Here is a 24,920-nt window from a genome sequence, read left to right on the forward strand (position 1 = left end):
AGCATAGTGAGACGAAACGCGCTGCTATCATGGGCTTTCTCTTCAGTCCCGCTAATATAAGGGACATCGTTCTGCATCGTTCTTTTCATGATGTTTCCAAGTGGTGTCCTCACTCCTAAGCAGATGCACACAATGCATCCAATTGTTAAGGTGAACTGTACAAAATCGTGTGTCCGAACCACTAGCAGAATCAAACAGAATTGAAAACTGCCGAAATATCAATACAGGCTCAACCAATGCTGTGAGTTTGAGGGGTCCCAGTTCGGCTTGTTGGCTTTTACAGTTTACCATTAGGGCAGGCACAACGCATTTGTCTATTTAAGAGTTGCCATGTATTCTGACAACACACAATAACCAGTTTTTGGGGGTATATTAACGTTAATACGGACCGTTCTATCCCAATCGGACGCTAATCCAAACTTTGTAAGACTGTTTGAAAGTAGTTTGAAAGCAATTCTCTGTTTGGTGCCACTAGTGGAGCAGACATTACGTCACCTTCAACATACAACATTAGACACACACTTCCGCCCTCCCCATACACGCACACACCAATTCCTGTTTTCTTTGCAGATTTATTAGACTTTGCTCATTGTCAGTACACACGTTCGAACCAAAATTGACATATCAGATGGATCTAGGCAGCAGTGCCACGTCAATTACAAATCAACCCCGCCCCCGGCAGACCTGCTGCCCCGCCCACGCTCCACCCTCTCAGTGTCCGACACAGCAAAGTGAGCAGGACTTGTAGCCCTCCGTCCCAAAAGCCACAGATTGTACTGTTTAGCAGTATATGCCCCAATAAGTTGAACTAAGCTTGTCTACATTGTCCCACTATGCCCTGGCTCGTACCCGTGCAGACGGCAAATAACCTCACAAAAGCCAGTGCTTATGCAAAAATTACACTACTTTCTTTCGTCCCCCCTCCCTCCCCCCTCCCACTTTTTGGTTTGGTTAGAAAATCTTTGGATGTGCAGCAATACCCATAAAACAATGATTTGAAGTACAAAGGACAAAATCATTCTGGACATTTAAATAACATAAAAAGAAATCAACTAAAAACATTATACACTGCTTTTTTTTCGGCCGCGACGAGGTCAGTCCTCCGCGGCTCTCTGTCTGGCAGTGTATTAATACAAGGGCCAAAGTGCCATCTAACATACAAACACAGAGGAATGGAAATTCATCGATATATCTACACTTCAGACATAAGGCTGTAAAATAAAATGAATGTCCGTTTTTTTGTGTTTTGTTTTTGTTTTTTCCAAAAAACCTACTATGTACAAATCTATATTTTCTACAAATACATAAATTAAAACAGAGGTTAAGCGATACAAAAATGCAATTAAATTAACGGAAATCACAACACCGTAGTAGAAGAAAGTGAACGAATAGACACAGAATCACAGCAGTTGGTTTTACCCTGTAAAAAAGAATAGTCAAACATCCTTAGAGTATCAGAACAACACAAGGCTTTTAAAAAAAATAAGCTTCTTTTTCTTTCTGCAAGTTTCGGTCTGCTATCACGGAAACTCGCCTTTGGTGACCAAAACTGAGCACTTTAGCCAAAACCGTCAAAATAAATACTCATAAAGCTTTTTTTCCCGAAGTAACATCGACGATTACCAAACTAGTTCGTTCTGCCTTAATCACATAAACTCTCTATACAACAGAACTGTGAAAATTTATTACTATGAGGTATTCAGATATTGGTAAAGACGTGCACGGCCTAATCGGTGGACACACCCACTGGTGACGTGGCGAGGGGGGGTGGGGGGCTGGGGGCAAGCGGCAGATTTGGCAGGGAGGTGGCAGGAGCTTTGGTTTGTCAGCGAGAGTTGGAGAAAGCAAGAGAAATTCCTTTGGTATGTTTTCATTGCATGGTTGCGCTGGCAAAAGCACCACGGTGAGAGAGAAGAAATATTCCATTTTTTCTTCGTCAGTGGCCCTTCCACAGGCTGAGGTATTCCGAGAGTTAAAAGGTGGGTGTCGAGAGGTCAACGGCGGTTTAACACTTTGGTTCAAGCAAGGCACTCGTCCTGTGAGTTTAAAACATGTCTGCCGAGGGCGCTGTTATGAGCACGGATGAGTGATAGAGAGCATTAGAGCGAAGGAGAGGAGGAGGCAGGGAGGGGAAAGACTGGAAACACACCATCTATTCATCCACCTTATCATTCATTTAGGCCGTGCAAAGAGAACAAATCTTTGGTATTCTTTGGTATCATTACTTTGATAGAAATCACGAATGGAAACGGACTGAGGTAGCATCTTTGGTTCACACTATAAATATCAGCAGGTTTTTTTTTTTTTGGTCATTTTTTCTGCTTTTCTACATGAGGAAGCAGCGCTCTTTTATATATGCTTGGATGTTGTAATAGTCGTAAATACCAAATATATTTTAAAGCTAAAACACACCACAAGAGACAACAAGGCCAGATATCTTGTGAGTTTGAGTGAGTCTATTATATATGAAGCGATCGCATCACCCTGCTTCAGTCTCAATAATGCTTTCTTCCTAGTTGTGAAATGCATAGAATGCGCTCCCTCTCTCTCTTACTGGGGTATTGGGTTCGGGCCCGGATGGGGACACTGCGGCGGTGTTGATGGTCGATGCCGTGAAAATGATGCATTAGACAATGAAATAGCCTTCTATTGCGAAATAAAAACAGCATCTAACTGAGCTTAATGGCAAATGAAAGCGATGAATCTAATATGACGGCGCATGACTTATGGGTTTGTGAAAGCATGCTGACAGCCTACATTAACATTCTAAGGGTGAGAAAGTCTGTGAAAAGTTTCAAATGAAATGTAACGCAAAGCCTGCTTTTCCTCCTGCTTCCTCTAATGACAATTAACATGTGCATGCGTTCGCTCCAGACAAAGCTAATTGTGATAAATGACAAAATTTGAGTTCTTTCACCCAGACGTCTCTTCAACCTCATTAAATGAGAGTCTGCGGAACTCGTATCTCCTTATAAGCTGTGTTTGACTGATGGGTGTGGGTATGAAACGGTGACAGGTGCTAGTTAGCGTATCTTTATCTTTGGTTTTCAGCAACTGGCATTGAAACATTTCAAATACAGGTAAAAAAGGCAGGTTAAAGCTAGCAAAAATCTCCCTGAAATAATCACAAGAAAGGACTTAGGCAGGAATGGGGTGCGGGCACAGATGTGTCCTCACAGAGACATGCTTGACTACTACTAGTTTGTTCATTAGGACAAATAAGAGACTTAATTATATGTTAAATGGCTACAGGAGTCACCTGAATGAAACTGTCACAGGTGTCTTGATAAGAGGATTCAACATAGTTTTGCCTGATTTCAAAAGTGATAATGATAAATACACATGTTTCTTTGGTTCTACCATCCGTGATTGATAAGAAGATGGCAAGTTCACGTGTACTTTTAGGTTCCCTATGTAGCTTTTCCAACAATTAGGAAGAAAGCACTATCCTGAGGGTGACATTCAGGCAACCTTTGTCAAGATTCTACACCACCTGATCATATGAAAACACAGAGGTGAGCCTGTGACGTCGGGCATTACACCTAAGATGTCACGAAAACTGGAATCTGACATCGGAGTGAATAACAATCACTCCACATTTGAGATGATCACTGATGAGAAAAAGTCCTTGAAAGCAACCGATCACATGAAAAAAAAGAAAGACTTTGAGGGGAGTGTGTTGAGACGGGGACCGGCCAGTGATTGGAGTGTAACATCTTTTTTCTTTTTTCTTTTTTGCAGAATGTCAGACATAAACGAACAAAGTCCTAAATGGGGGTCGAGCAGTCTTTGGTGTTTTTCTTTGGATATTATAAATATCGGTACTGTACAAGTTTTAAGGGCAAACGCTGTCTAAAATTGTCTCTTTGTTTAAAGCTTTTCCACCGAAGTTTTTTTTTTCTTTTTCCCATAATGCAGCCATTACTCCATCATGCTTTGGTACAAGTGCTGGAGGAGGAGGAGTTGGCCGAGTTGGAGCTGCCGTCGTCCAGCCACTTATCAAGGCTCCGTCGACGCGCGTTCATGAAGAAGTTGCTGACGGTGGCGAGCTCCAGGCCCAGCTGCTGAGAGATGGTGATTTGTAACTCTTTGGACGGGCGCTTGTTCTCTTTGAATATTGCATGTAAAGTCCGACGCTGGACATCAGTGAAGACCAGCCGGGGCTTCTTGGAGATGCTCCCCCGCTCGCCTTTACCGTGCTCCTGCTCCTTTCTCTTGCACGCTGAAAGAACAAAAGGTCGACACGCAAAAGTCAGACATAATTGGCAAACACGTAAAAGAAACGACAGACATTCTGAAGCAGGCTTATTTTGTGACCCCGGAACGCAAAACCAGTCATAAGTCGCACGGGTATATCTGTGGCAATAGCAACTATATGTTAGTATGGGTCAAAGATATCGATTTTTCTTTTATGCCAAAAATCATTAGGACATTAAGTAAAGATCATGTTCCATGAAGATATCTTGAACATTTTCTACTGTATATATATTAAAAATGTATTATTAGTAGTAATATGCTGCTGAAGAACTAATGAAGAACTTCATTTGGACGACTTTAAAGGCGATATTCTCAATATTTCAAGATTTTCAAATAGTTGTATCTCGGCCAAATATTGTCCTATCCTAAACCATACATCAACAGAAAGCTTATTTATTTAGCTTTCATATGTTGTATATTATATATATATATATATGTAAATTGACCCTTATAACTGGTTTTGTGGTCACATTTGTCATGACAGTACCGAGTTTTTCTAAAATGGTTCTTAACGCAAATCAGTCAAAAACACGGAATAGACAAAACAACACAGAAACACTACTGCTTTTTGGAGGGTTTTGTATGGCCATTTCATGTACACTATAAATAAAGTCTCTGGAACTGTCCGTGGTGCTTAAATCTAGCCACGTGCATGGCAGATACACTATCACAACCAATATGTATATGTAACCAATAATGTATCACTTACTGCCTGCCAATAATGAAAGAAAAAACGCGTATTAACCCACACTAAGCAGTCATTTTGAATAAAGAAGCCTACTGGTGTGTTCCCTCTTTGTGCGCGTAAATTCCCAGTTGACGGCATAACTGTTTAGTTTTAACAAACCACAAGGCGGCGCTAGAAGACGGTGCGAAACCGCTTAAAGCAGGCATTTACTTGAACCATCACACACATACACTTGATTCGTCAGAGGCAGTCTGTTTTCTTAAACAAATAACCGCCTCAACTCATTAATATGTAAAACGCAAATTTGCATCTCAGGTCCTTATTGTTCATTCTAAGCACATTTCATATTTACGTAAAAGTTTAGACAAGCAATAGGCATAGGGCCTTCCCTCATTTGAATATTTAACATTCGAATATATTAACAGTAAATATTAATAGTAGCCTAGTTAAATCAATTTTGTAATATTTAATAAAACTATAAGTATCCTTGGAGTTTAGGCTATAGGCTATAATATATTTTCGTAAGAGGTATACATTGAATTATCCTTTAATGCACATTCTAGTCGTGCATGTAAAAAAAGAACGGAACTATGCACAAGGAAAGCAGTTTGAAACTTTGGGTAAATATTAACAAAAAGCAAATGAGCTCGCTATCAAGTGTCATAAATCAAAAGTGTGTCCATGCACAAGGCCACTGTGACGAGACCCAAGCAGATTCCCAGGGAAATAACTGCGAACCTCTTTATCCTTCAGCACATTTGATCATCACATATAGGTACTGTTTGTCTGCAAATCATTAGACAGGCGCCAGATAAGCGCGCACACGAGGGCGAGGGCGCGCCCACGGTCACTCATTTCACAGTGGCTCCATGCAACAAAACAAAACTCCAGCCTACTATTACGCTCAGGCCTAATGAGTCGATATTATATCATATCTCATGTGTAATTTTATAGGCCTATATATTAACAGAGCAGAAGTTCAGTTATGGGCTATATATATAAACTATTGGTCTGTTACGCATGTTATGATTTAATAATACGTATGAATTATTATTACAGTTTTTGATTTAAAGTTAGTTGAGGTTTTAGCGAAGCCGCGTGCACATTTGGGTTCAGACATTCATAGTTTAAATAGACTGAATAAAATGGCTCGTGGCTTTTTACATAGCTTTTTACGTAGATGTAAATGTGCACAAAATGCAATACATTATTTGATACATTTTATTATTGTGGCAACTTTTTTTTATAATAGGTAGGCTATTACAATAATATATTTCATGCAAGGTGCCTGCATTTTCTTCAGTTTTTCATTTTCTTCCTATTTATTCCCAAATAATATCGAATGCAAAATGATTAAAGATTATCATCTTAAATAATGGTGTTTGTTAAAATCAAATGTATTGTCATTTATTACCTTTTAAACAAAATACGCAAATGCAAATTATTTAATCTAGGTTATAATGAGAACACTGAATTTTTTTTCTAATAAAATTAGACCAGGATGACCTTTTAAAAATAATAAAACGGTAATTCCTCATAATAAACAACCATATGCTAAAATGTTAATATTAAGGGCTGAGGCAAAATGCAGTTGAATATAGAAGCGAGAAACGACAGATTCACAGCATAAAAACCCCGCGTGTGAAAAAGGTGTAAAAGCAGTGATGTGAAAGACTGCTGAGTGGCCTACTGTCTTAAATTACTAAGGAAAAGGAGAAGGAAACTGAATTTGAATAATCAATATACCAATTCTATATTTACCTCTCAGTAGGCCGATCACATACCCTCAACCATGTGTACTCGATCAATAATATACATCACTGTGTCTGGAACCTTTACTAATTTCAATATCATTTAAAGGAATATGAAAATAATCTCGCTAAACCAAAATAAACTGAATCTAACTGACATGTAATTACGTTCAGTAGTTTATTATTATTATTTAATAATAATGCTCATGCAAAATCAGATGCAAAAGATCCAACAATTTCTGGATTTCTAAGCTTATCGACCCAAGAAAAACAAAAACACCCAGCATATGAAAATACATTACGTAAACGTAAACATATAATCCTGTACAGAAACGTGTAAATAAAATGGTATGATGTAAATTCATATTTTACTACGAATGTGGGGCAAAAATCCATTGCAAAGCAAGGCCGAATCAGAATCAAACAAAACCAAACAAACATCAGCCCAACCTCAGTTTGCATAATACCCTCACATTGATATTTATAAAACCGAAATTTCAAGAGAAAGAAAATAATTCAATTAAAATACAAGACTGATGGTGTTTTCGCCCAAGACTAAGATAATGACACACACACAAAGAGAGAGCGTATTTAAAACCGACAACCTATCCTCATACTTTTTTCTTTGCAATGAAAGGTATTTTCTTTTTCTTTTTTTCTCCAATGTAGCTTTTTCTCAGATGCATAAATGAAATACTCTAATAACTGCAATGACAGTTATGATGGAGTGGTGGAGGGACACTCGTATTTAAGATGCTCTCTCTTTTTCCCCCTCACTGCTGGCTTTGAACGGATCAGTGGCCCCCAAAGCCGCCCGCCAATTGATTCTAATTCTCGTGAGGCAAATTAATGGAGCCCCAATCAGTTAATTAAGAAAACCGACAACACGTCACTGGAGCTGGACAATAGATGAAGAGATCCAACCAGAAGAAGAAAAACAAGTCCTTTTTCTTGCCAACCCAAATACACACACACACACTGCGACACGCATTCAGAGCCCGTTTCAGTAGTGCGCACAGAGAAACAGTAACATATTTACGCACACCAGTTCAAAAACGAAACATATTCACGATGCAATGCATGTTGTTTCACCACAAAACTAAATATGTAGATGAGTGGTTATTAACGTGTTGCAAAGACAAGTGGACACATTGCATCCATTTTCACATAGAGACAATGGGATGGAGGCCACCGAGGCGTCCAGACGCGCATTTCTGATCAAACTATTTCTATTGACCCGTCCATTATCTGCATGCAACTCAGTCTGAGGACTATAGGCTAGCTCAAAACAAACACGAAAGCCAAAACAACCCCATTGGACGGGATCACTTTACCTATAGGCGGTCTATTTTCTACATCGAGAGCACAACCTCAAGTTTGAAGGTATTGAAGTACAAATCAAGGTGGCACAACAAGCACATAATACAATCGCAAAACCTAAAAAGTAAGCTTTGTATGAAACCTCCAAAAAGCGTCGCAAAGACGATGAATGCTGGCCAGTCGTGAAATGCATTTGAAGGAAATGAAATGAGAGTGATAGACCGTGGAGGAGAAGAGAAGAAGTGTGTATTACCTATTGTTCTCTCACCTGCGAGCCTGAGCGCTGACATCCTCTGGAACTCAGGCTCCTGCAACCATTTCCACATCCTGCGGAAGGTTTCCCGACCGGACTTGAGCTTGCTCCAGGGCTTAGGGTTCCGGAGCAGGTCCGAAAGCGTCCCTTGCGAGCGGCACAGCACCCTCTGGGCGAAGATGGCTTGCGGAATGCTGTATCTTTTCAGTTCCGTGGTGATCCTTTGGGCCACTTCTTTGGTATTGACCTCTTCCATCTGGCCCGAATTGCTGCCGTTGTTGAGCTGCGATCCGGGCGCGGAGGAGTGGTTCTGCTCCCGTGTGGAGCCCAGCACCTGCCCGTGGCCCTGGGCGTTGAGATGGGCGTGCGGGTGATGGTGGATGCCGTTGATCGGCACCATGCTCGCCGAAGACGCGCTCATGTGCTGCTCCCCGTGTCGAGCCAACATCGCGGGGTGGTGTGCCTCGAATCCGTTAGGTGTGAGCATCTTCTCGGCGGGCATGGTGGCCCCGGGGTGCGCGTAGGGCGGCAGCCCCTGCTGGGAGTTGTGAATGCCGCTCAGTCCGGATCCAGAGAGAGGCGACAGGCTCTGTCCCATGCTGGCCACGTCCTTGTGGTAGGGAGAGTAGAGGTTGTTCATCGGGGCTAGACCCCTATCGTCCCTCATCAAGGTGAAGCTCCCGCTGACGTTCCCCGGGATCCTTTGGTGCGGGTGATGATGATGATGGGGATGGTGGTGGTGATGATGGTGGTGGTGCGGGAATTTGTCGGAGACGGTGGAGATGGGCGGTAAGGGCTGCAGCGGGGTGAGAGTGGTGTAGGTGCTGCTCATGCTCATCCCGGGGGGAGCCTCGCACGCCATGCTCATGGCCGGGTGCAGGTGCGTGGCGAGCCCGGGGTGCTCCGGGGGCCGGTGGTGATGATAGTCGCCGCTGTCCAGGATTGATGCCATGCCCATGGAGCGCGCATGGGCTGACAGGCTGCGATGGCTCCTGTGATGAGCGCTGTCTCCGGTCATGAGATCCGCCGCGCTGGGGACCGGTTCATGGCTCACTCCGTGCAGATCGCCAATGCTCTCCATCGACAGCTGGGCGTTCATTATACGTGCAAGCGTGTGGACAAATCATCTATCTGATATAGCGGAGCAGTGTCCTCAGAAGTGCTCTCATTGGAAAAGTTCTGTTCTTATCTTGAATATTTTTTTTCTCCTTTGCTTTCTTTTCTGATTTTTTTCCTTCGCTTTTTCTCTGTTTTATAAAGTTTTGTAATTTTTTTTAAATGTTAAGGCCCCCGTCCCTTCAGCAGTGCATGGTGTCGGTGTGCTCGCGTCCCTCGCCATCTCTTGCCATGTCTGCTGTTGTTTCGCGCACTGCTCCGTGCTGCGGCTGCCGCTCCGCTTTCCCGCGCATGCGCGCTGATCTCGGCTCCTTTGACGTCACTTATTAAGGAAGATGCACCCCATTGCTATTAAATAGGAAAGCCTCCTGCTGGATGTATAGCGTGATCAGCCTCACACTGTTATATCGAATAATAATAATAATATTTCAAGTCAGTGGAATGGAAGGGAATGAAGTGTTATGACAATTATGCTCTATATGAAAAATCAGATGACCCTACGAAGTCGCAGTATAGGCTACGCGTGAATAATGCATGAATAAAGGTAATTGTTTGGCAGAACCTCCTTAATGCGATGGGCGCAGAAAACACACTTCCGGGTTCACCTGGGGGCCTCAGCTTGCATTAATATGCATATTCATTAGTTGCTGCTCCAAACTTCAGAGAAATCTTTACATGCATTCACATATGACTACAGATATGATCAATATTGTATATATAGCATATAAATCGTCGTGCCATTCAGCTGAAATAAGAAAGTATCCACACTGACACAAAATATAATGTTTTTTTTTTTATTGCAGAAAATTGTGCAAATATAAAGATTGCTGAATGTAAGTCTTCCTGTACCATGCAGAGTCGGACTGTTTTGGGGATCAAGGACAGACGGATTGGTAATAGGCAGAGAAAGGCTGGACAGATGTTTCTATTGTTGTGCTATTAAGAGTAACGAACCAAGCCATCAGGAGTGTGTCCCGCTTCCGTGGCCTGGCAGTATAATGACACAGCACATTACGTTTCATGGATGAACTTCATTCTGCACACAAATGAATAGGCAAAACGCACTTTTTTACCAAATCAATGTTACAAAAGTATACGCCCCTTCCCCCGCGTATAAGTTAATGGTCTTACACAACTCACGTGTTGAAAAAGGCGTAATCTTTTTTTTTTATTACAAGACTTTGCAAAATATAGTTAACAAATAGGCTATATCTAAAAAAATATATAGCTATATACAGACAATCAATGCAGATTGTGTAAAAGACAGATCAAAGAAGACAGATGAAAATGTAATACCATAAATCTGACATGCTGAAGTTTTTGAAAGGTGGCAGAACCAAGGCAGTTATAAGCCCCTTAATAGACCCCCCCCCCCCCAACACACACACACACACATTACAGAGATATCACTTTGCACGACTTCACATTGTTTATAGTTAAAATCGACTCCAAAAAGTCAGTTTCATAACCAGTCAAGCGAAAGAAAGGGATAACTGGACAGTTGGAGCCCGGCGAAAGCGTCCAAGCCCGGGTGGGGTGACAGCTTGCAGTGGTCAGTCCTGGGGCCCCCAGCTCTGGGCCCCGCTCGTGCGCATAGGGGACATGTCAAAGGTGACGCTTCAAGACTCCTGAAGCTAACAGCTGCGGGGGAGGGAGAGAGATTAACTTTTTTAGACTTTTCCTTGTTTCTTAGGGACCTGCTTATAGTGACAAAACACATACATCTGTCAGGGTCAAGAACAATGCCATCCAGATTAACGAGTTAAGAAGAACAGACAAAAATGAACAATGTAAATTACGACAAATTAGAAGTCAACTCGGATCATTCGTGAGGATTTGACAAGTGGTTAACGTAACAAGAGTTTGATAATAACAACAGCAACAACAATAAAAATAAATGTATTATTATTATTATTATTATTAATAATAACAACAACGACTGAAGCAATTGCAATTAAAGAACAACAATGTCAGCTGAAATATAACAACAAATAAATGCAAAAAAATATATAAATATATTTTAGGCCCCCGCTTTTTAGGAATTTACAGTGGTAACAAACTCTCTGGCTCACGATATCATTTATTTTCCACATAAACAAAAATGGAAAGCCATACAGTGCAGGTCACAGACTTTGCATTATCACCATCGACCATTAATTTGATGAAAAAGATCGTATTCAAGCACGAAATTTAGCAGCCAGCCACATCTGCGCACATTCTCATAGTGGTCGATATTTTTCATTCGCACTCGTGTCTCCGTGACGTGCGCAGCGGTGTGTGTGTGTGTCTGTGGGGGTGATGGAGGTTTTTTTTTTTCTGTTGAGGCCTACCTAGGCGTCTCTCCTTGCATCTGAAACCAGAGTTTGTAAATATTTTAACTGTATACAGCAGTGGTGGAAAGATCAGTTTGGATATTATTAGAAGAGTAGCCTAACGCGTCTTAGAGAAATCAATATCACAAAAACGGCGCAGGCCAAAAAAATGTAATATCAAATTATATTTTCCTATTATTGTTTTATCTAGAATTATATGTGAAACTGATAATATTTAATAGAATTATAAACTGTGGCTATGCATGAGAGTCTTCAAAATAAAAATAAGTGCAGTCATTAATATTCTCAAAGATAGTTTTATTTTCACAGCGAGACAATAAAAAAGACTGAAAGGCAGTGCCAGTGAAACACATATATTGATGATAAAAAAAGATTTTCCGCTTAACATTTCTTAATGGGGTATAGGTGCATTCACTCATAAAGAATAATCAATTATTTAAAGACTTTTGCCCTTGAACTTTTCCTCAAATCGTTATAAGTGGAGAACATTTAGAGCCCCTTTACTTTAAATGTGAATTCAAGCCAAACCTGAGCACTAATGCCCCTATATGAAACAAACAGAAGCACAGATCAATACAGAGTCAAATATTAACACGACATGGGGATGCTCATTTATAAATAAGCAGAATTACAGTTTGTTTTTCAACGACATAAATGTTCAGTAATAAACCGGCAATTTAAATGTTTATCCAAATAACATAAGAAGAAAAAAAAAAGAAAAAAAATCTGGGATCAGGTGTAAGGTTTTAAATGAACCAATAGGCCTACTGTAAACTATGAATAACATAAATCACATGTTTATATGCTCTTATTTCCTGTAAGAATATATCTTAAATTGTGATATTTAATTTTCAATTTTGGAGATATTCGTTGCTTTAAAAACGCAACTGTTAAAAAAAACCCCGTTAAATATTATTTTCTTGTGAAATGTCTATTATTATTATTAGGCATATTATTATTATTATTATTATTATTAATAACCTATTAGCCTATTTCAGTATAATAATGTCCCAATTCCAGATATCTCAAACTGGATCTTTTATGATAGTGTAGCCTATTACTATTGTTTTATGATAATAGATTAATGTATGTTTAATAGCCTATAATGTATGACCCTATACATTAAAAGACAAATTAAATAGGAAACGAATTGTTGTATTTTAGGATCTCAGAAGCAAATCTCAGAAAAATCTCTGAGATATTCTAAGAAATACAGATTATTGTTATCTTTAAGACTCCCGATCTCAGAGCGGTCTGGACAGGGGATGATTGAAATATGCAACAATCGATTGTGGATTACATTAGCGGATCAGTTTCTTCCAATTGAAAGAAGAGTGAAAAGATACAATTTCAACAACACTCAGGATGGAAGAAGTAACTGAAAGTGTTAATTGATTGTTTTAAGAGGATCAGTTGGAGATCATTTGTGTGTCCACCAAAGCAGTAACAAATTCAGCATGCCGATTTTAATTTAAGATATTTTTGATTTGTTCATTTCTGCACGTGCGGAATCAATAAATCGATTACAAATGTTTATCCCGTTTACAATTGTTTCGTCCAGTACAACAGGAAGTGGAGATGTTGCATAGGCTTTAACGCATTTTGGCACACGTTCTATATGACCTAATAAAAAATAAAAAGTGTATTACCTATAAATAAATAAAACCGATTAAAGTCAGTTTATTTTTTAAAAGCCAAATAGTCCGATAAAATTCAACGTTATTGCATTTTTCATGGCACTGTCTTCAGGGTTAAATATGATTCAAATCTGATTCAAAACACGGCCCTGCAAGTGCACTTGCTTGAGCATTTCTAAAATAAATGAATAATTATTTTCATCCATCAGAGAGTAGTTATACTTCATGATTGTATAAGAAGTCAATTAAATCAACTTGCCAGCTGATGCAACAAGTTTCTATCAATCTGGATATATTTCAGGTTCACGTAGAGAAAAATTGGAGAAAACAGTGTTGCAGGTAAATATTCATATATTTAAATATAGCCTATATATCTTTTAAATTCCAAAACTATTGTAAAATTCTAAATATGCAAAAACGTATATTTTATTTGTAGGACTAGTCTAAGTATCTTTATTTGAAATAAAACAATTCTGATGAAATACGCGCGAGTGTGTGTTTTAGAGGGACGAGTGTGATACGAAGTTACGAACACACACATTATGTTAATTAAAAGTATCCTATAGGTCGTAGAAAGATCTGTCGTGATATATTTTGTTCGACAATATGTGGCACGTAAATCAGCATGTTAGATTTAGAAAGCATAAACTGGAATGAAGATCAGCAACACAATCTGTCTCAACATTTCCAAATACTTTCACCTTATATTTCCCATCATTTTTTCCTCAGTGTACTCTACTTTATGAAACTTACAGTAAGGTAGTACCATGATTATAGTGTAAAATGGGCGGGCGAGGCAGCCCTGAATCCAATCAGCTATAGCTACATAAACACACGAGCCTTCACTTGATAATGAATTATCATAATTAATGAGTATAACAGGTGACCTTCAGTGCGCCAGATATTTTGAGGGCACCATCATGCCGTTTGATCTAATTATAATGAGGCAGTGAAACATAAACCTCATATTAAAGCTCAGATATATGTGCAAGACACACCCTAATTCAAGTAACACAATTCAACGCATGAATGCAGTGCTGACATGATTATACTGTGATTATTTTGAATCAGGTTTATGGGAATCATGGCATGGCGTATGATTTACAGCGCTGGAGCAATTTGACAGTGCATAAAAGTGACCCCTGACTTTAACCTTGTTTTCAAGTTCAGGAAACTCCGCAGGACGCCAAATGTCACTGCATCCAGTAAAACAACATATACACTCATCATGCAGCGATTCTTTCCTTTCTCTCTCTCTCTCTATCTCTCTCTCACCCTCTCTCCACACACACACACCTTCCCATGCTTACCGACACGACGCGCTCTTTATATTATATACCAGTCCCATCGCGAAAGATATTATCATTGCCAAACCATGCACAGACATGTACCTGTAAGTTTTGTGTATTATCCACAGTTTGTCGTGGAAAGCAGTCATTTTGTTTAAGTGCGTAATATGCTCGGTGTGCTCCGTAGTTAGGGCGCTTTCGGCATCCATCCGGCGGGTCTTGTCCAGCAGGATAATCGCTTTTCCACCATTTCCATGATCGAATCACAGCATCCACGGGCAAAAACTCCGTTTCGGTTGGTGTTGTTTGCTTGTCTCTCGGCTCTTGATTCTGTCTTATCCGTGCATTTAAAGATGCGCGTGCATTTGAATAGCCGCGCGAGCAGTTATGGATCCGGCGCGGGCTGAAAGGGAATCAGTATGCAAATTATTTCAGTAACAATCGAAATGTTCGATCTGTGATCTGCGCACTCGCCTCTCACTCGCTCTCCCTCTCTCTCTCTTTCACATTCATAGCCCTTTTAAAAGCCATTTCTCTAAACACAAAAGTGTGATTTTTTTTTTTTTAAATATTAGATGTATATTATAAAAAAAAAAAATTATTTCAAAGAAATGCTGGTCTTTAGAATTTGAACAAAACAGAATGTGTTTAAAATATTTGAAAACACTATTAAATCATAAACATTATTCAACATATTTTTAAATAAGGAGCCTTGAAGCAAAGATCCAATAAGAATATGCAAATTGATTACTGTAAAACAGTGCACGTACATGAACACAAAACAATAAACTTAGACTAACCTTGTTTAGAATGATACAATATCCTGTATTCCTAATATCGTAATTATCTATTTTTGAATTTTCGGTTAAAATCGCCATAAAACAAACTTTGAACCACACAAAACATACTATTATCCGCATGGGCTATTCATTTAAAATGACAGGATTCGCGGAAAAATATATATTTTCACTATTTGATTAGAGTTATATCTATATTCCTGAAGCAGTCATCTGCCCCATATAATCAATACCGCGTGAGTCATGTCTATCTGCTCATCCAGCTTCTTTATTAACAGGAAAATGTGATTGTAATGCATGCATTTGATGCATTTTAACATATTCACATAATATATATACAATTCCTTAAGCTACATGAAAAAAAATAAAACTGCTGTGCCTCTGGCCATGATCCATAATGTGCCTCATACGTTTATACTTCTGTAATAAATGATTGGCAGTACTTTTTCTGTTTGTTTACGTGTTTATTTTTTTGGTGCATGTACCTGCATTTGATGACTGATATGGCAACAGCACATCCAGAGTAACAATCGCAGAAAGAGACAAACCTAATATTGAACTGTTACATGCATTTGAGCTTCATCTTGAAATTGCAGGCCATCTGCCATTGAGATGGGTTTGAGGATGATGGGTCAAGGGTCACTAACTCAGGGTTCAAATGGCAAGCAATGGTCACTCTATTGAACCCGAGTCCTCACTTCTGCTTAATTTATCTTGAAAAACATGATTGTTTTTACCAAATCATTTAAATGAATGTTCTGCATCTTCCCTTAACACCTACACACGTTCACAATCATACTGCATGTAAGGATGGAGAATTGCTAAGGTTGCATACAAATTTGGCTTTAGGGTCAATTTATAGCACACACACACACTGAGGAATATCTGAATTATTTAGATTTGGTCACGGAGCTGATACCGGTGCTGTTTCTGAACCACAGTGCGGTTTCAGAGCAGACCAGAGCTTGTTGATAAATCAGACTTTGGCCATGATAATCTTTCATCATTAATATTTAATTAACAGGAGGCAGCTCGGTGCCTGAGCTGTACAGAGACTTAATTTAGCAACTCCGTCCAGCCTTACAGGCACTGGCCCTGTTCAAGAACATTAACATAAATGTCTGAAATTAATAATTCAATTAACATAGATAGATAGATAGATAGATAGATACATAGATGGATACAGATGCTAACTTATTGATCTGCCAACTGCAGCCAACCTGAGGGTCACTATAGTGTGGACAATATTTTCGTTAACATTTGAAGGGTTATTTTGAAAAGCATGGCCTCGGGAGAGTGAATATGGTGCCGAGAAGCTCCCAGCCTCTGTTGGAAAGGGATTAAAGAGTTTTCAAAGCCATCTGACTGCCATTTATAGACATATTGACACACAGAGTATAGATCTCTATTTAGTATAACCTTCATTAGTGAAGACACTATCTCAGCCACTGCTGTGAGCTACACGTAATGTGCCAGAGGTGTAAGCACACACATTACTCATGCACACACATATGGACGAATGTGACTTATTTCCTGCATTAATTGCCACAGTTAATACGGCAATAATAATCTGACATAAATTAGATTGAAAACAAATTAAACAGAGGGACAGCAGTCCCCAGTGAGAATTAAAGGGATGGTTCACCCAAAAATAAAAATTCTGTAATTAATTATTCACCCTCATGCCGCTCCAAACCCGTAAGATGTTTCGAAACACAAATGAAGATCTTTTTGAAGAAATCTGAGAGCTTTCTGTACTCTCCATTCACAGCTACGCAACTACCACTTTGACGCTTCAAAAAGTTCATAAAGAGATCTTAAAATGAATCCATATGAACCGAGTAGTCTAAATTATCTAAAGAGACTCGAACGCTTTATATGATGAACAGATTTAATTTAGTCTTTTATTCACATTCAAACATTGAAGCTCAACCGAAACTGCTTGACGCACAAGAACAAACCTCATTGGTTCTTGCGGAAGCTCAAACATGCTGCGTAACACATGAGAATGAACCTCATTGGTTCTTGCGGAAGCTCAAACATGCTGCGTAACACACGAGAATGAACCTCATTGGTTCTTTGCAGAAGCTCAAACATGCTGTGTAACACGAGAAGGAACCTCATTGGTTCTTTGCAGAAGCTCAAACATGCTGCGTAAAACACAAGAATGAACCTTATTGGTTCTTGCGGAAGCTCAAACATGCTGCGTAAAACACAAGAATGAACCTCATTGGTTCTTGCTGAAGCTCAAACATGATGCGTAAAACACAAGAATGAACCTCATTGGTTCTTGCAGAAGCTCAAACATGCTGCGTACCACACGACAATGAACCTCATTGGTTCTTGCGGAAGCTCAAACATGCTGTGTAACACACGAGAATGAACCTCAATGGTTCTTTGCGGAAGCTCAAACATGTTGCGTAACACACGAGAATGAACCTCATTGGTTCTTTGCAGAAGCTCAAACATGTTGCGTAACACTCGAGAATGAACCTCATTGGTTCTTTGCAGAAGCTCAAACATGCTGCGTAACATGAGAAGGAACCTCAATGGTTCTTTGCGGAAGCTCAAACATGCTGCGTAACACATGAGAAGGAACCTCAATGGTTCTTGTGGAAGCTCAAACATGCTGTGCAACACGAGAAGGAACCTCAATGGTTCTTGCGGAAGCTCAAACATGCTGCATAACACATGAGAAGGAACCTCAATGGTTCTTTGCGGAAGCTCAAACATGCTGCGTAACACATGAGAAGGAACCTCAATGGTTCTTGTGGAAGCTCAAACATGCTGTGCAACACGAGAAGGAACCTCATTGGTTCTTTGCAGAAGCTCAAACATGCTGCGTAACACACGAGAATGAACCTCATTGGTTCTTTGCAGAAGCTCAAACATGCTGCTTAACATGAGAAGGAACCTCAATGGTTCTTTGCGGAAGCTCAAACATGCTGCGTAACACATGACAAGGAACCTCAATGGTTCTTTGCGGAAGCTCAAACATGCTGTGCAACACGAGAAGGAACCTCAATGGTTCTTGCAAAAGCTCAAACATGCTGCGTAACACTCGAGAAGGAACCTCATTGGTTCTTGCGGAAGCTCAAACATGCTGCGTAACACGAGAAGGAACCTCATTGGTTCTTGCAAAAGCTCAAACATGCTGCGTAACACTCGAGAAGGAACCTCATTGGTTCTTGCGGAAGCTCAAACATGCTGCGTAACACGAGAAGGAACCTCAATGGTTCTTTGCGGAAGCTCAAACATGCTGTGTAACAAACGAGAATGAACCTCATTGGTTCTTTGCGGAAGCTCAAAAATGCTGCGTAACACACGAGAATGAACCTCATTGGTTCTTTGCGGAAGCTCAAACATGCTGCGTAACACACAAGAATGAACCTCATTGGTTCTTTGCAGAAGCTAAAACATGCTGCGTAACATGAGAATGAACCTCATTGGTTCTTTGCAGAAGCTCAAACATGTTGCGTAACACTCGAGAATGAACCTCATTGGTTCTTTGCAGAAGCTCAAACATGCTGCGTAACATGAGAAGGAACCTCAATGGTTCTTTGCGGAAGCTCAAACATGCTGCGTAACACTCGAGAAGGAACCTCATTGGTTCTTGCGGAAGCTCAAACATGCTGCGTAACACGAGAAGGAACCTCATTGGTTCTTTGCGGAAGCTCAAACATGCTGCGTAACACTCGAGAAGGAACCTCATTGGTTCTTGCGGAAGCTCAAACATGCTGCGTAACACGAGAAGGAACCTCAATGGTTCTTTGCGGAAGCTCAAACATGCTGCGTAACACATGACAAGGAACCTCAATGGTTCTTTGCGGAAGCTCAAACATGCTGCGTAACACATGAGAATGAACCTCAATGGTTCTTTGCGGAAGCTCAAACATGCTGCGTAACACTCGAGAAGGAACCTCATTGGTTCTTGCGGAAGCTCAAACATGCTGCGTAACACGAGAAGGAACCTCAATGGTTCTTTGCGGAAGCTCAAACATGCTGCGTAACACATGACAAGGAACCTCAATGGTTCTTTGCGGAAGCTCAAACATGCTGCGTAACACATGAGAATGAACCTCATTGGTTCTTGCGGAAGCTCAAACATGCTGCGTAACACTCGAGAAGGAACCTCATTGGTTCTTGCGGAAGCTCAAACATGCTGCGTAACACGAGAAGGAACCTCATTGGTTCTTTGCGGAAGCTCAAACATGATGCGTAACACACGAGAATGAACCTCATTGGTTCTTTGCGGAAGCTCAAACATGCTGCGTAACACACAAGAATGAACCTCAATGGTTCTTTGCGGAAGCTCAAACATGCTGCGTAACACACAAGAATGAACCTCAATGGTTCTTTGCGGAAGCTCAAACATGCTGCGTAACACATGAGAATGAACCTTATTGGTTCTTGCGGAAGCTCAAACATGCTGCGTAACACACAAGAATGAACCTCATTGGTTCTCTACAGAAGCTCAAACATGCTGCGTAACACACGAGAATGAACCTCATTGGTTCTTTGCGGAAGCTCAAACATGCTGCGTAACACACAAGAATGAACCTCAATGGTTCTTTGCGGAAGCTCAAACATGCTGCGTAACACATGAGAATGAACCTTATTGGTTCTTGCGGAAGCTCAAACATGCTGCGTAACACACAAGAATGAACCTCATTGGTTCTCTACAGAAGCTCAAACATGCTGCGTAACACACGAGAATGAACCTCATTGGTTCTTGCGGAAGCTCAAACATGCTGCGTAACACACGAGAATGAACCTCATTGGTTCTTGCGGAAGCTCAAACATGCTGCGTAACACACGAGAATGAACCTCATTGGTTCTTTGCGGAAGCTCAAACATGCTGCGTAACACGAGAATGAACCTCATTGGTTCTCGCACGTCAAGCGAACATGCTTGAGCTTCCGTTTTTCATAACTGATGTGTGAGTTGATGAATGTTTATTTGTGAATAAAAGCCTGAATTCAATCTGTTCATCATTTAAAGCGACCGTGTCTCTTCAGAAAATGTGGTCTAAACCGCTCAATTCATTTGGATTAGTTTTCTCTTTATGAACTTTTTGAAGAGTCAAGGTGGTAGTAGCATAGCTGTCAATGGAGAGGTAAAGCTCTCAGATTTCATCAAAAAGATCTTCATTTGTGTTCCGGAGATGAACGAAATTCTTACGGGTTTGGAACGACATGAGGGTGAGTAATTAATGACAGAATTTTCATTTTTGGATGAACTATCCCTTTAAGATGAATTGCTTAAATGTTGCTTAAATGTTTCTTCTTTGGAATCTCATGCTACCTTTAGAAATCTCATCAACATCTCAATCTGTGCTCACATTTGTCAGGATTCCAAAGTCTGTGATTAAAAGTCACAATATGAAGGGCAAGAGGAAGAATTAATTCTGTTTGATAAAGTGAGCTAGGGCATTTTTATTTTTTCATCAAAGCAGAGCTGAGCACTCGAAAACCACAGAGCATTCCTGTGTGCCGAGAGTGTTTAGAAAATCAGCTTTCCAAACAATTACCTACAAAGCCCTGGAGATAAATTATCACTCGGTCGCTCGCCTGCATGCAGAAACTTTACTGCCGAGAAAACGAGACGCTGATGGATCTGTCATCGGCAGCACACATCCTCAAATTTATGTGAGTGTTCTGTTCTGCCCACAGGTGTCTCTGAGCAAACCCTGTTAAATGCTGCTATCACAGCACTCATTGTTCTCCATTGTTCAACTAATCTGTGTGGTGGTTAAAACATTACTAAAACAACTAGTGGCATGTAAACACACTGAAGATTGCAAGAAGTAAAAGTTTCCCACTCTCATGGGGACAACTGCTTTTGTGAGCTGCCAAGTTTGAGAAAGACTTCTTATATCTCAGTCAAAAAAACAATAAAGAAATATATAAGATTGAAACGGGAAGTTATATCAAAATGCACACATTCCTACAAATGAAAACTTCTAAATGCAAAAAAAAAACACTTGCTGTCTTGAAGGAATAGTTCACTTAAAATAAAAATTCTGTCATTATTTGTTATTTATTTATTGTTGTGTGTAACACAAAAGGAGATATTTTGAAAACTTGTCTTGTAGCTAGCTCCAAAAAAATTATAATATTTATTAAGATGTATTATGTTATAATATACGTGTGTATATGATTATACAACAGGTTTGCATGAGGAAGAGACTGAAAGTCAGTATTCACTGAAAATCCTAGCCACTGTTCTCAAATCAAATATGACATGTTAAATATCGATCATATTAAACAACATTGGTTCTTGTGTGACTAAAAAGCAAAGTCCTTTTCAAGTAAAGTCTGTTCATTGCATTGTTATGCTATCTCAGGCATACAAGACCAAGTCCTATCTATTTGAATGGGGGAATCCTGGAATCTCAAAAACTGCTTGCCGAACTCACAATTAAAAAAACATATTTCAAATCAGCTACAAAACCTAACATGAACGGTCCCATAAATGTTGTTTCCTATTATCAAATAGCATTAAAAAGGCTTATTTTTCAGGCAAGACTAGCCAATGCACATGTGAAGTCCTAAGTGCGAGTCTTAGGGGTCTATGGGAACCGAAATTTGTAACGGCAGCTGCAGTGACGCAATGACTTTACCAATCAGCGATTGGCTGTTTTACTTTAAAAGGCAGGACTATTCCGCCATATTGCACGTTGCAGTTTCCTCATTCATAATAGGAGTGAACTGTCTTATAGAAAAGTCACCAATGTCAAACTAACTGCACCATACTTCACTTGAGAGTTGCATTGATGAGGATGACGTTTAATAAATAACAACTGGGGGAATCCCTGCTACCATTTTGAAGTGAGTTTCAAATTGTGATGGCTAGATGACTGGGTCAGAGCATCTCTAAAACTGCAGCACTTGTGGGGTGTTCAGTGGTCAGTATCTATCAAAAGTGGTCCAAGGAAGGAATGGTGGTGAACCGGCGTCAGGGTCATGAGCGACCAAGGCTCATTGATGCATGTGGGGAGTGTGATGCTTTGGACAATGTTCTTCTGGGAAACCTTGGGTTCTGCTAACCATATGGATGTTACTTTGACACGTACCACCTACTTTAGCACACCCTTTCATGCAAACAGTATTCCCTGGTGGCTGTGGCCTCTTTCAGCAGGATAATGCGCCCTGCCACAAAGCAAAAATGGTTCAGAAATGGTTTGAGGAGCACACCAATGATTGAGGTGTTGACTTGGCCTCCAAATTCCCCAGATCTCAATCCAATCGAGCATCTGGGGGATGTGCTGAACAAATAAGTCCGATCCATTGAGGCCCCGCTTCACAACTTACAGGACTTAAAGGATCTGTTGCTATCTTGGTGCTAGATACCACAGCACACCTTCAGGGGTCTAGTGGAGTCGATGCCTCGACGGGTCAGGGCTGTTTTGGCAGCAAAAGGGGGACCAACACAATATTAGGTGTTGTAATGTTATGCCTGATCGGTGTATGTTGAGATATAAGGCCCTATTATACACCCAGCGCAATGCGAAGGCAGACGTGACGCAAGTGTTTTTTGCTAGTTTCAGCCCGACTCAGTTATCATTTTCACATCCAGCGCCACGTTGTTTAAATAGCAAATGCACTCGTTACTGTCACGATTCTATGAGAGAGGACTCAAATGCAGGAATGAGTGATCAGGGGTTTATTGACAAACAGCAGACAAGACAAGAAATGGTGAGGAGGTGAACAGTCCAAACAGTAGGCGGGTTAGGAGCACAATCACAGGCAGGAAGAGCAGCCACAATAACTAGCTCCAGAAGGTGGTAGACAGGAGAGCAGTTCTGACAGAGCAGCATGAGACCAGAGGATACCAGCGATGGCCAGGCAGGATTCCTAGGGTAATGCAGTCAGGTCATATCAGGAAACTCACCAAGCTTTCAGCTAGGCAAGGAGAGCAAGCTGCCAGGGAAGCTCTACTTGCAGGACAGGAACTAGAGACAGAAAACAAGAGGAGACAAGACCAAAAGGCAGCACAAACACTTAGCACTACTAGTATAACACACGTAGGTATAACGAACCAGCAACCACATGAGGGAAAGAACACACCTTATAAAGGGAGCAGAGAACAAGAGGAACAGGTGAACACACTCAGACAAACAAGGAGCAGAGAACATGAGGAACAGGTGAACACACTCAGACAAACAAGGAGCAGAAAACATGAGGAAAGGGTGAGCACACTCAGACAAGGAACAGGTGAGCACACAATCAGTTAATCAATGAGGACTAGACAAGAACTAAACAAGGGGGCGTGGTAACAACAAGGAGGCAGGACACAGGGAGCACATGGCAAACACAAACCAAGACAAAGCCATGTGTTCATGCACAACACAAACAAAGACACATTAAACAAAGACAAAACATACAGAGCTGTCAGAGGAGAACCCTGACAGTTACATCTGTTTGCCTATGGGCATGCTTGTCTTAAAATTAGGTGTGTTCAGGTGCATTGTTGGCACATTGCTATTTTGAGGCAACTGAAAATGACTGCGCTATTGACCAACAAAAACCTGGTCTAAAGTCTGCAGTATTTTTTGTCTTATTTAAAGGGTGTGTTAGTGATATGCGCCTATATGCGGCTGCACAACACGTGTACACTCTGCTTAATACACACACAGGGACGCACAGCAGCACACAAACATTTTAAATATAAAAAATAAAATCTTTCCGCTCGCAGATTCTGACATGTAAATAGCGGATCTGCCATGGTGCAAGCACAACTAGCTTTTAAAGGGAATGGGAGATGAGATTCTGTTTGGTTTATTGCACCTTACGCCCAAAACACACCCATGACTCATTTCACGAGTTCGCACTTACATATTATTTATAGAGAGTAATTTAATGCGTATTTGGCATGCTGTCCGGGGGGAGGGCTTCGAGCTCGGAATTAGGCCCGAAACCCAGAGTACCCCCCGTATGTGTAAGTGGTTTAGAGTAAAAAGTGTGGAGAAGGGGTGGTGGAGGGTTGCTGATAACTGTCAACAAACGGAGGTAGGACTGCTGCGTATCTATATACACCTCTATTGTTGATTGGCTGAGTGCTCTCCACCTGTGTCAATTATCTCCTCGAATCCTTAAGAGACTGGGAACAACCCTTTTGGACCATATGCCTGGCGTGCAGTCTGTTTTTTCCATCGTTAAACTAGCAAAAGTGAATTTGGACACACCCTAAGTACATCTGCGTCATGCGCTTCAGACCATGAGCTCAAATCGTTAAAATAGGGCCCTTAAAGGGTTAGTTCACCCAAAAATGAAAATTCTGTCATTAATTACTCACCCTCATGTCGTTCGACACCCGTAAGACCTCCGTTCTTCTTCGGAACACAAATGAAGATATTTTTGTTGAAAGCTGATGGCTGAGAAAGGCTTCAGATAGGCCTCCATTGGCATTCAGTACATTTACACTCCCAAGACCCATAAAAGGCACTTAAAACGTCGTTACAAAGTCCATCTCACCAC

At 40.6% G+C, this 24,920-nt stretch overlaps 1 protein-coding gene across 2 annotated transcripts; it reads right to left on the reverse strand.

The window, feature by feature from the left end:
• Window positions 1–2,307: 2,307 nt before the first annotated feature.
• On the reverse strand, window positions 2,308–9,622 carry onecut1 (one cut homeobox 1). 2 transcript variants are annotated; one of them, XM_079824748.1, is made up of 2 exons: window positions 8,270–9,622; window positions 2,308–4,222 (listed from the first exon to the last, which is right to left on the reverse strand). In XM_079824748.1, exons 1-2 carry the CDS (start codon window positions 9,366–9,368, stop codon window positions 3,930–3,932), a joined length of 1,392 nt encoding a protein of 463 aa, XP_079680874.1. In that variant the 5' UTR covers window positions 9,369–9,622; the 3' UTR covers window positions 2,308–3,929. The 2 variants fall into 2 exon arrangements, with proteins under 2 accessions (XP_079680874.1, XP_079680875.1); XM_079824749.1 differs by having other exon boundaries at window positions 3,738–4,222; window positions 8,285–9,622.
• Window positions 9,623–24,920: the final 15,298 nt, after the last annotated feature.

The sequence above is a fragment of the Gobio gobio genome, assembly GCF_949357685.1.
Source record: "Gobio gobio genome assembly, chromosome: 9".
Lineage (NCBI taxonomy): Eukaryota > Metazoa > Chordata > Actinopteri > Cypriniformes > Gobionidae > Gobio > Gobio gobio.